General features: G+C 34.3%; 1 protein-coding gene across 1 annotated transcript in view; it reads right to left on the bottom strand.

Annotated features, from left to right (window-relative positions):
- Positions 1–2,505: 2,505 nt before the first annotated feature.
- The window catches only part of LOC133533765 (elongation of very long chain fatty acids protein 7-like), a 42,827-nt gene continuing 31,445 nt past the window's right edge, over positions 2,506–13,887 (bottom strand). Inside the window, exons 7-9 of the mRNA XM_061872805.1 lie at positions 6,244–6,380; positions 5,786–5,947; positions 2,506–5,152 (exon numbers count right to left, since the gene is read on the bottom strand). Coding sequence (XP_061728789.1) covers positions 5,012–5,152; positions 5,786–5,947; positions 6,244–6,380 — 440 coding nt within the window. The 3' untranslated portion in view covers positions 2,506–5,011. The remainder of the gene's footprint in view (positions 5,153–5,785; positions 5,948–6,243; positions 6,381–13,887) is intronic.

Here is a 13,887-nt window from a genome sequence, read left to right as displayed (position 1 = left end):
ACGTGTGAGCAATAGCATAGCTGTAGTTGGTATACAACAAATTGCGTCAAAATATTTTCAATGATGTTAATATCCAAAGAGGAAAATGAGGACTACGTTTGTATGAAAAGGTGATTTCGCGCTGGTCCTCCACTTTCGTCTTAAGTATACCTAATATACCTATTTATCGTAAAATTTGATGAAACACTCAAATAATTTAAATATTAGGTAGGTACTTGTCCGCTCAAGTCGGGTTGTATTAGCAACTGGTTTTCTTAGAAGTTGGAACTTCATGTTTATAAGTTTCCCACAAAAGTAAATTTATCAACAAGAGCCCTTACATTGTAAATTATTACTTCAGATATCTATCAATAAAACATTCATTATTGGCAATATTTTCGAAATGGTAAAAGCTAATTATAAGACAAGAGGGAAGTGCATAGCACATGGTCGTCTCGTCCATACAAAAAGAGAAAATGTTTTTTCACTTCTAAATATTTTCTCCATGATTTTTAGGGTTCCGTACCAAAAAGGTACAAACGGAACCCTTATGGTGCGACTCTGTCCGTCCGTCTGTCTGTCACAACGCTAAATATCTCGAGAACCACTTAAGCTATCGATTTGAAATTTGGAATAGTTATGAACAACGCTAACCCAGACACCTTTACATTTAGACACAAAGTATTTTTTTTATTAACTATGCAAAATGCCCAATATGAAGAGGGGGTAAGAGGTTTTTTCTTTTTAGGGTTCCGTAGTCAACTAGGAACCCTTATAGTTTCGCCATGTCCGTCTGTCTGTCCAAGGCTTTGCTCCGTGGTCGTTAGTGCTATAGAAAGCTGAAATTTGGCATGGATATATAAATCAATAAAGCCGACAAATTCGTACAATAAAATCTAAAAAAATATTTTTTTTAGGGTACCTCCTTTACACGTAAATTGGGGGTGATTTTTTTTTTTTGCTTCAACCCTACAGTGTGGGGTATCGTTGGAAAGGTCTTTCAAAACTAATAGGGGTGTTCAACAAACATTTTTTGATAAAATGAATATATTCGGAGATAATCGCTCCGAATGAAAAAGTAAATATGTCCTCCCCTTCTAACTTTTGAACCATAGATCCAAAAAATATGAAATAAATCGTGAAATGGAATTTCATAGAAAAAGTACCGTTATTTCGTTAGGAACGCAAAGCTATTCTTCCCTATTAAAGTACGCATCTTTTTCTAGGAAGACCCCTTTCTTGAAAGTAGGTCTTTTGCAAGTTGCTTGATATCTGGGGGCACGGCCGTGCCCCCGCTAAGACGAGACAAAGGGTAAAAGGCAGTGCCTATCTTTTCTCGGCACGTTTCGTCGTATTTTCGGATCTCCCTTATTACACCCTATAAAGGTCACACCCATATAAAGTAAGACAAACCGACAATCACAATATAAATTCCTAAGAATTTAACACGCGTAGTTTTAAGTGAAATTGTATATTGTGAGATAAATAAATCATATTATATCATATCATATCATATAAAGGATGGGAATTATAAAACACACACAACGCATATTTCGACATAGGTGGCATATTTCGGTGAATACATTTTTCCTCCAATACTTGTTCCTAGGATTTGCACTTCGGATCTGAAATGTATGTGAAGATTACCATTCCATACTTACCATTCGCAAATTGTGTTTATAGGTTCCTAGAAATACTGCCATCTTTTGAAGGATAGCCGAACTGCATAGGTAATATATTGTTAGGCCGAACTTAAAGGCGCTTATCTTACGCTACTCAACGATAGATGGCGCTTAGTATAAAACAACTTTAAAGTATAGTAGTAGCAAATAGTAGTTTGCCGGTGAGTAAGGTTGCCAGAGGTCGAGGGTGGGGGGTGTCAGGGTCGGCAACGCCCACCTCTGGAGTTGCAGGCGTTCATAGGCTACGGTAACCGCTTACCGTAGTATAAAAAAAGTATTTGACTGACATGTTTTTCTTTTCCGAGCAATTAGTTGTGAAAATATACACTTTATAAAAAAAATATTTTGTACATCCCTATTCGTATTTAAAAGACGACCTCTATACAACGACACCCCAAGCCATAGGGTTGAAGTGAAAAAAAAAGCATTCCCACTTTACATGTAAGCAGTGTTGGCCGAAACGTTAATGCAATTGACAATTAACCATTACAAATTGAACCGTAAATTGTAACCATCCGTTACAGGAATCTGTCTGTCCGTCTGAACTAGATTCCTAGTTGACTAGGGAATCATAAAATTATAGTTGAGATCTGAGATTTAGGACTTGCTTCGTGCAACCTAGCCTTCTACCAGTCTGTAGCTAACAATAATTACTTATTACCAACCGCCTCAGTTAAATATTAACACCTACGAGTATAAATATAAATATAGGTTGTGTCCTTCACGTAGACCCGTGCCTTGACTCGTAATGTCATGTTATTAAAGGTTAGATTTGAAAAATCTGCGCGTCATCGTAGATTATCTATATAATTTGTTTGTAGAAAAATGTAAAAAAAACTCATAGTTTTTATAATCTTATTTTTTATTTAAATAAGTATCACAAAGTTTGATAACGCGGCGTTATTTTAACCATTACCTATATGTTACATGATATTAACAATGTCAATTTTGTGTAACTACACTTTCATGGTCAGACCCCTTAACAATCATCTGCTCTTCCAGTGGACAACCAAGATAAAGGTATTCTTAAATAGGCCAGCCAAACGGGGCTAAGAAATCTTTTATGTGTGAATAAATCAACAGGATTTTGGTTGTTTGAAAATCGTGTAAATACAGTTAAAAATTAAATGGGGATCTCTCACAAATGCTGCCTGGAGTCACATACAACCAATTTATCATAGTTTTAATTATAACCTTTTTAAATTGTCAATCAAAATAATGCTTCAAGTGAACCTTTTTACGTATGTAGGTATTTAACAGATTTAAGCGAAGACTACTACATGAATCGGTCGAGCAACCAATGAAATTACATTTTATAGGTACCTATCAATTGTTTGTTTGTCATAGGAATTGGCATTATGCACTTCCTGATCCTGATTAGACTTCCGGTGTTACCCAGACCCCAGACACCTACGCTACGTCCATAATAGTACAGGACGTTTCGACGACGACTTCCAATATGTAATGAAATGTCTGGTTAACATTTAGTTTAGACATAGATAAATAACCATACAAAGAGATATAACAAACCTAAAATCCTTCTCGAAATACAAAAACAATTTTCTTTCTCCACATACTACGACCAAAAAAGTGATCGGGCAAACAATACCTACTAATATGCTTGGATATTATTAAAAAACAGTCATGTAATTAACAACTAAAAAGAGATAATTACTTTCAATTATAAATAATAACTAAACTAAATAAGTAAAACTATTTTACAGGCTAGAAAAATGGCTTGATACATAGGTACATTCGTATGCTACAAAACTTACAATAATGCCTTGATTATAATAGCCTGGGCTAGATAGAAAAAACCCAAGGGTAACCTCCGCGACTACGCTGGAACTAAGTAGGTAAGTACCTACTGTATAGTACTGCTGCTGTATAGTTCGGCAAATGTTAAACCAACCACAGAGTGCTTAGCCTAACATTCAGCCGAGAAATATTTACTAGATTTCGTGACACGGACGTGTAAAGAAGGTAAGATAAGTCCTCACGCAGCCTCTCGTCAAATCGTAAGTTGAGATCTGGAGGCAAAAATAACAATAGGATTTATTTTTCATCGTGAAATAAGTTAGAAAATTCTAATTATACTTGCACTTGTACGTACTACAATATCAAACCTTCCACCTCCACTTACATCGTATTTTTAATTTCCTGAATTCTCGGGGTACGATTTACACCGTTTTGGCCTGGCACTATTTTAAAAGTATATTTACCGTTTAGATTTACCGGACTGGTCGGATTATGTACAGTTTAGCAAGGCATCGGTACCAATGGCACTCACACATTAGACACACACTCATACCATTGAACAGAATCGTCAACAATAATATTGACGTCCTTCAAACGTACTCACACAATTACTAGCAATGTCGACACTTGAAAAGTACTTAGTTTTACTAGACTATTACCTCTTTTATCGAGTACATTGTCCGAGACGAACCAGTATAAAATGTGACCTCCTTAAAAACTAAGCGTAATCGTAGACCATACCAATACTGGAGCGCCTAAGGCGCAGCGCTCGGTGCATATTGGAAATACGAGCTGCAGTCATAATTATAAAGAAGGTAATAACTTCGTTACAATATAATTAAACTAAGATCAATGCCAGATTCATAGCACAGGAAATCATAAAAGCAACAATGAGAGCGTAACCTAACTATTGCTTTAACAGGTAGTTTTGAGGTACAATGAGTTGAAATATTTTTTCATAGATTATTATTACTACTGACAACCATACAAGTATCCCAATTTTATAATTGTCACAGATAAACATGCATGCTTTTCTGGTCAGATTGCATACAAAAAGGACGACCCTCTTTAATTATCATAAACATCGGTTTCCTCACACGTGGACGGTTGCTAAGCTAGCAACTTTTAGACAACAAAATAAATCGAAACGGTAATCTAAACATGTCAACGGGTTTTTCCATTAACCCCACAAAGGCGTATAGACTATACTAACCGCAAACCAAACTGACGGCGTAGGCGAAAATCATCTGCATCGCTTCAGAAAGAAGGAAAAAAAATCTGACTGCGGTGTTCTGTTTGGTCTGCGGGTAGTCTTATTTTATTACGTTGTAAATTACGCAGTCACACAACATCTACACTGATACTTTATAACAATTCTACATCTAATTATTAACAATAACTTAAGATTACCTAATTGAGCTTTCTCCATCGGGTACTCTTATTTAAAGGGCCACATAGAATGCGAAACGTCTACCCCTTTCGCTCTCCGGTAGCGTTTGGATACCGGAATGAGGAGCAGAGTTGGCTATCGGAGTCGGTAGTGCCCCCGTGGTTGCGGGTGGATTGTTCTAGGATCTAAGGGCGCGCGGCGGTCACTGCGCGGCGACGGCGCCGGCGACTCGCTGCCGCACGTCGCCAAGCGCGGCGCCATTGCTGAACCCGTTCAGGAGTGGGTACATCATGTCCTTTGATTCCGATTTCGCTGCCTCCGCTGCTACTTTCGCTTTGGCGATCTGAAAAAAATATATGATATTCACAAAAATATTCTTAAAACACTATTTATCTTAACTATTTTCTAATTTCTACTATCGTGTCAAATTGAGTTGTTTGAAGTAGTTTCACTCCCACATTACTCATATTAGGAGTTAGACGTATCTTTTAGAGTATTAACCTTTGATTTCAGGGTCCTCACAATCTAGTTATGCTTGTAGAGGTTTGTTTACCTAAAATATTTACCAGTGAAGGTAGCACGCTATGTCAAACACGCCTACATATTATATAAAAAGGAAGTGGTCATGTACAAATTAGGTTAAGGTCTTGAACATCAACAGGAAATATGTTTTAAATATTTCTAGTGACCAAGAGAACAGGTTATGGAAAGATAGCCTAGACATGCAAATGATCAAGGGTGTGACCCTAGAGTTTTACAATGTAATCAGTGTTTGATAACCATGATCGTCTATGGCAGTTCAATTAATAGGAATTATAGTACCTATAGTAAAGGTGTAATGCCAACAATGATACTTTTTATTAAGTTTCTGCTATAGACAAACATCAAGAAGATATGTCATATCGGCCTTGAAACACAATTATTTCTATGGTGACTATTTATATGTATTAGTACAAAGAGAGCTCCAAGTACTAACTTTAGCTTTTTCCTTCCTCAGATAAGCCTGTTTGTAGAAGTCAGAGAAGAGGTAGTAGAACAGGACGGAGTGCATGCCGATCCACCAGACGAAGGCGCGCGGGTAGTCGCACTCCGTGAACAACAGCTGGAACGTGTGGAAGAACACAAGCACGAACTGGACCTGAAATAAGCAGCAACAATTAAGTACCCTTTAGCAAAGTAGACGGGTTACATTTTCGCATGAGTTAGGGTTATGCGTCTTTCCTCTGGGCGTCATAAAATAAATGGACCTATGAGCTTACAACAATACACTTAATTTTATTCGTGTGCAACCTACATTCGTGTGTACCTACTGTCTTATTTTCCTGTAAACAATAATCACATTAAGGCACCACAAATTCATCATCTAAGTACCTACTTTTTCGTTTTGGATGCTCATTTTAAGTATTACTGAGTTTTTCTTTTGTTTGTACTAACCATCTGCAATGCGGTTAGGTATTTCTTCCACCATAGGTACCTCTGCACCTTAGGTCCGAGCGCGGCCAGTAGGTAATACGAGTACATTATGATGTGTACAAATGTGTTCAGCATGCCGAAGAAAGTCGAATGACCACCTGCAAAAAAATAAACATAAATTACAAATAACTCGATTTTAGGTTGTATTTTAAATTCTTTCAAGACACGAAGACCATGAAAAAACCATGGAAACACAACTTATAAAAAAAATAGTAATATAATAAGGACACCGCGGCATACAGTAAAATCAAGGTTGCTGGTAACGATCCCACGTTTTATTTTAGGGTAATAGTGATGCAAGGGAAAGCTGTTAGTCCGGGTTTTTGGTAATTAAGTGCTTACGTCACAGGGTTCAAGAGTCTGGATATCATGGTATTTAAAATAGACACTTTGTAGCAGCATTTGAATCTAAAAAAATAGGAAAGTTTGGGTAGGTAAATAAGTCAAACATAGATTGAGGCAAGAGAAACACTTATACCGAATTCCTAAGCATAATAAACTATGTTATATAAAAATGTTCCTCTTAGCCACATTACCTTATTTCATTTGATATAAGCTGTGCAACATTGCTAGCTAAAATGGATATAAAGTGTGCAGGAGAATATATTGAAACATTATCAAATATAAATAAATTATTTCGTGTTCCAATGACGCCGCAAATCACTTTCATGTAACTGATGTAACTTTAACATGAAGAGATGAAAATTAATAGAACAAACTAAACTGAAGTAGGAAATATTCTCATTGGATTCACGTGAATTATTTAACTCTCTCATACACGAATGACTAAATATTTACTTGTAACATGAACATGACTGTAGGTCGACATTGCAATTATAAGTTTATGCGTTGACCTAGCCCGCGCTCAGGTGCCTTTTAGAATTATATGACCCTTTTTTTTGCAGGTAGTAAGCACGTGCGGTTTTACTTAACAATAAACAAAGGATTAGCCGCTTGGGGCCAGCTTCAAATCGAACGACTATAAATATGAGCGCTCTTCTAACAGTCATTAATTAACCTCATTTAAAGCAGTTTCCTTAACTGATTCCTTATAACACTAATCTTACAACTTTAATATACAATGCCATGTAAATGTATTAAAACTGTTAAAGGAATGATTTACTCGATCCAAGTGCAACCAGAACTGGTCTATATTTCTGTAATCGCTTCTTGGAACCTGCCTATGGACATAAATTGCATCACTCAACCGTTTTTGTTGAAAGGCACACTGCTGCTTTTTGTTGACAATTTTTAAGTAAATTTCTGAATTATATCGAATAAATAAAAAATACTAAAAAGTAATAACTAACAAAATACTTGGACTATGACTATGACATTGAATTACCTTTTTATAATGTTACAACATAATAAAATAATTATTACCCGTGATTTTGTTCTGGTTCTTCATAAAGATAATAATTGTTATTTTCGGTAAATACATAAGTATAAACCTAATTTGAGGATGCTCTCCTGGCTGCTGCGTAAGATAAAACAGCTGTAGATTTATTTTTCTTTATATCATTTTTGATCCTTTAAATATTTTATTAAAATATTTTATTAAAATATTTAAATATATATTTTTTTACGGCCGGTCGGGCCTAGTGGGTCTGGGTAGTGACCCTGCCTATGAAGCCGATGGTTCCGGGTTCAAATCCAGGTAAGGGCATTATTTGTGTGACGGACACGGATATTTGTTCCTGAGTCATGGGTGTTTTCTATGTATTTAAGTATTTATAATTATACATTATATATATCGTTGTCAATAGGTAGGTACCTACCTACAACACAAGCCTTACTGAGCTTACTGTGGAGTCAATTCGTGTAATAATGTCCTAAAATATTTATTTATTTATATAATTTGCAACTGGTGATGGGTCGTTACCAGTAACTTACTCAAAGTAGAAATTTTCCCGGTAACGCTACCAGTAATATTACCCGTGATCGGTAAGATTGAGTAACTTTGAAAAAATAATTAGAATGTTTACGTTTTTTTCGTGTTAAATACTTAAATAAATAATAATGCATATGCAATCTACAGTCATAAAACAGTCAAGGATTCTCTGATAGAGTAAATTTCCAATGTTACCGGTAATGTTCCCACTACTACCGGGTATTTTTCCAAAGTTACTGGGAACAATACTATCTGGAAGTAATTATCAAAATAAGGCTTAATTGTATAAAATAAAATAAAATATGCGTATAAATCAGTATAGTTAAGTTTGAAAATATAACAATCAACATTTTGTATAATAATGATCACAGTTTTATAGTAAAATATCAATTAATTTGTTTAAAATAAAATGAGCTTTATACATTTTTTATATAAATACAAAAGTACATATATACTAGTATCCAACCGAAACATGTTTTTATGCCGAAACCGAAAGTTCGGTTTTGGTTCTAGTTTCGACCAAAACCAAAACTTTTATAGACGTATTAAAATTGCGGAGTAAAATGTAAATGGACCGTTAGGTTAGACCTTTCTTTTTAGGCGTGTGAACAATAAAATATCTATAATTCGCGTAGATGGTACAAAATAAAACAAGTTTAGTAAATATACGTTAAATAAAATGTATTTATGAGTTTAATCTTAAGAGATCACAATCAACCAAACTTCAATAAAGCCTATTCAATTCACTAAGCGGAGACTCATTCTTCCACCTCTTTTAATCTGCTAATTTAAAACAATTGTTGTACAGCTCACTACTACTGCTACATATTTGTTGCCTAATAGTCAAATATTTTACTCGATGGACCGAATTCATTTGGAACATTGCAAGTTAGTTGTGCAATCATAGTGCACAATGCACAGGCAAGTATTAACTGCAAAAAATCGTAACTATGTTCAAATTTTCCTAGTCAAACGTGAATCAAATAATGAAAAAATCTTTAGAGAGCATCGTAGGCTTTAAGATTTTTCAAAATACCGGCACAAAAGCGACCCAGCTAATCCACAAACCGAAGTATTCTCATGTGGCTATTAAAATCGAAATCGAAATTCACAAGAAAGCAGGCTATAGCGTAGCGTAGGCACACTTTGAAATTGATTTTAATTGTGACGTTCTCAAGCAAAAGGTACCACGTCTTCGCTTACCATAAGGACGAAATTTGCTCTTATCTTTATACGAATAACCTTTCAGAGCGTCCTTATGGCAAACGACAATGTAGTACCTTTTGCTTGAGAACGACACAATTGTTGACCCATTTACGGTTCAAGCAAATTGGTTGTAAATACTAACGCTATGATATCTCATATGTCAACTAAACCCTAAATGGCTCAATGATTAAAGTCCGCGACTGTACATAAATTGTTGGACTAAGACAATAACTTCTGAATCTTATTTTATCTCATATAAATAATGAGTTTCGTATCTTACCATCTTTTGGGAATGTTAACGGTAACATTGGTAACTTACTTATAATATTCCCAAATGGAAAGTTACTGGTAGCGGGAATGTTTCCGCAGCCCATCACTATTTGCAACTATTATAAAATAAAGAAAACTTGGCTTGAAAATAAAAAATTCACTATTGAATCTTTAAGTTTAAGTTACAGATCTTAAGCATTAGCGTTTATTATACGTAGTCACTCGATAAAGGGTCTAGCCGCAATCCTATAGTGAAACTGCCTCTGGCTGAAATGTATACCTTTCTTAGAAGCGTTAATTGGTCTTATTATAAGATATCATTTTACAATATTTCAAGCCTGGAATCCCCTTGGTTTGGATAAAAAAACAAAAATATATAAAATCTTTTTTAATTTTTCTAAGCTAAACTAATGGTTAGATTTCTTTGAAATTCGGATTATACATGGCACTAATAGCAATACATTTTCAAAAAAAAAAATCAAGGTTCTAACTTATTAACAAAGGACTAAAAAAATATTTTTTTTTTGTTTAATTTTTTTTATTATTATTTACAAGAGGGCGACAACCTCAATTTTTAGGTATTTAATGCACAATACAATCTTGTACGAAATATATTTTTTTCATAAAAATACATTTGTGGCAACAAGGTAAAAATGTCTTACTAATGCAGGCCATTCGACTTAAGGCGTCTGTAGGTTACACATTGGGCCAACGTACTTGGCTCATTGTGTACTTCCGCCTTTACAACCATTTAGTAGGTATTAACGAGCAGCAGCTAGTCGAGCAGAAAAATTGTTTACACTAAGTATATATTTTTTAATGCAGTATTGCGTATTTCATAATAGGAATGTTTACGTATTAGTTGTTTACGTACAGCAATGGTAGATTACATACCGAGGCCAATAAAATAAGAAATGTCTCAGAACACATGTAAGTATCGGCCGAAGCGAAGCTGAGGTCTATTATGACATACGCAATACTGCCTTAAAAAAATATTACGTATCAAAAGAAACTAAAAAGTAAAGCACATTTTATTAATATTTAACATAACACATAATTACTCATCCTCGTCACTGTCTGTATTAATACTAACATTTATACCTTCGGTCTTGAACAGTGCACAGAGTTTATGGCTAGGCCGCGGAATTCTGGATAAAAACCTGCCATACGACATGTAATATATAATTGCCTTTACATGTGAACAACAACCTACTGTTCTTAACCCATTCGCACATTCACAACAATATTGATCGATTGCTTCTACTCCCCTCTTTTCGCCATCATACTTTATGAAGCATCTATATACCTTCTTAGACATATGCCGAGAATGTATCTATATTTTATGATTAATGGTCGTAAGACGAATGGCCTGCATTAGTAAGACATTTTTATCTTGTTGCCACAGATGGATTTTTATGAAAAAAAAATATTTCATACAATATTGTATTGTGCATTAAATACCTAAAAATTGAGGTTGTCGCCCTCTTGTAAATAATAAAAAAAAAAAATTTAACAAAAAAAAAATTTTTTTAGGCCTTTGTAAATAAGTTAGAACCTTAATTTTTTTTTAGGGTTCCGTAGCCAAATGGCAAAAAACGGAACCCTTATAGATTCGTTATGTCCGTCTGTCTGTCCGATTATGTCACAGCCACTTTTTTCCGAAACTATAAGAGCTATACTGTTCAAACTTGGTAAGTAGATGTATTCTATGAACCGCATTAAGATTTTCACACAAAAATAGAAAAAAAAAAAACAATAAATTTTGGGGGTTCCCCATACTTAGAACTGAAACTCAAAAATCTTTTTTCATCAAACCCATACGTGTGGGGTATCTATGGATAGGTCTTCAAAAATGATATAGAGGTTTCTAATATAATTTTTTTCTAAAATGAATAGTTTGCACGAGAGACACTTCCAAAGTGGTAAAATGTGCCCCCCCCCCCCCTCCCCGTAACTTCTAAAATATCAGAATGAAAAATCTAAAAAAAAATATATGATATACATTGCCATGCAAACTTCCACCGAAAATTGGTTTGAACGAGATCTAGTAAGTAGTTTTTTTCATACGTCATAAAATAAAAATATTTTTTTTCCATCAAACCCATACGTGTGGGGTATCTATGGATAGGTCTTCAAAAATGATATTGAGGTTTCTAATATCATTTTTTTCTAAACTGAATAGTTTGTGCGAGAGACACTTCCAAAGTGGTAAAATGTGTGTCCAAAGTGGTAAAATGTTGAACGAGATCTAGTAACTAGTTTTTTTTAATACGTCATAAATGGTACGGAACCCTTCATGGGCGAGTCCGATGTGTTCTGAGACATTTCTTATTTTATTGGCCTCGGTATGTAATCTACCATTGCTGTACGTAAACAACTACTACATAAACATTCCTATTATGAAATACGCAATACTGCATTAAAAAATATATACTTAGTGTAAACAATTTTTCTGCTCGACTAGCTGCTGCTCGTTAATACCTACTAAATGGTTCTAAAGGCGGAAGTACACAATGAGCCAAGTACGTTGGCCCAATGTGTAACCTACAGACGCCTTAAGTCGAATGGCCTGCATTAGTAAGACATTTTTACCTTGTTGCCACAAATGGATTTTTATGAAAAAAATATATTTCATACAATATTGTATTGTGCATTAAATACCTAAAAATTGAGGTTGTCGCCCTCTTGTAAATAATAAAAAAAAAATTTTAAACAAAAAAAAAATATTTTTTTAGGCCTTTGTAAATAAGTTAGAACCTTGATTTTTTTTTAAATGTATTGCTATTAGTGCCATGTATAATCCGAATTTCAAAGAAATCTAATCATTAGTTTAGCTTAGAAAAATTATAAAAGATTTTATATATTTTTGTTTTTTTATCCAAACCAAGGGGATTCCAGGCTTGAAATATTGTAAAATGATATCTTATAATAAGACCAATTAACGCTTCTAAGAAAGGTATACATTTCAGCCAGGGGCAGTTTCACTATAGGATTGCGGCTAGACCCTTTAGCACGCCACCAAAACTAATAGAGTAGCACGATATGAACATTTCTCAAATGACATTTGTAAAAAGAATATTTGAGATAAGAAGCGGTAGTTATTTCCGAAACTATTCAACATTAAATCTCTATTTAAGTTTAAAATTCCATAAGTATGAAAAACACATGAGATAATACATGAGAAGTGTCTTTTCAAAAGGACTTATTTCCATTTCTCTTTATTTTTTAACTATCAATGCGGTTATGTTTATAACATAAAATTATGCATTTTCATTAAGATGAAAGTTCTAAAAAGTCTTTTCTTATTTTCTAAAAGAAGGTTCAAATATCGAAGTTCGGATCAAAAGGGCTTATTTCTTCTTTATACATACACAGTGTTTTGATTTAATCCAACACGATTTTTATTCATAATTTTAAAACGAACGACGTTTCGAACGTGACGTTACGTTCGTGGTCACAGGTAGACTGGCGATAAATTGTATGAACATCTTGCTGCGCGGGTTTTGCGAACTACCCGCACTTGATCTTGATTATTCACTTGTACGCTAGGGTTGTCACTCCCAGAGTCCTCTCAAGGGAACGTCTTTACTACAGCAGGAAAGTACGTGAAGCAATTGAAATCATTAAACACAGAAATTGCTGATAATAACCTGAACCTGAGTATAGTTATTATGAAAAATTGAACAGTTTGTTATGCTTTTAAAATTATTCATTTTTATATAAAATCTACTACAGCACGGAGTATCGAGACAAACCTTACAGGTTTAACGATACTTAGTAAATAAGCTTAGTTTTTTTTTGTAATTACCTGAATAAATAAAAAAAACACCACCATATTCCATAACATTAATTTTAGTAGTTACTTAGTTTAATTTCTGGATAAAAAGTTATCGATTTCGAAAAAGTTGATTCATGAAATGTGCAAATCAAAAAAGTGGATATCTCACAAGGCCATAATAAAACGGCTTAATTCCTGAAGTTTGCATCAAAAGTGCTTAATTTTGAAATTTTATAGTAAGTTAAATAATTATTTAGATAGATAATGAAACGTCAAAACAAAATTTATGCCAACTTACGGTAATACTGTGGATTTATGTTTTTTCTCGATTTCCCGAAAAAAGTTTATAGTGGAAATAAGCCCTTTTGAAAAGACACTCCTTACATGTCTTTGGATTATGCGTAAGAAATGTGCAGTTTTTAACGTATTACTCAACTATATAGCACAGGATACTCGTTCA

Source organism: Cydia pomonella, unplaced genomic scaffold (assembly GCF_033807575.1).
Source record: "Cydia pomonella isolate Wapato2018A unplaced genomic scaffold, ilCydPomo1 PGA_scaffold_202, whole genome shotgun sequence".
Classification (NCBI taxonomy): domain Eukaryota; kingdom Metazoa; phylum Arthropoda; class Insecta; order Lepidoptera; family Tortricidae; genus Cydia; species Cydia pomonella.
The sequence above is the reverse complement of the archived record's forward strand: the minus strand, read 5'-3'. Positions and strand labels throughout refer to the sequence as shown.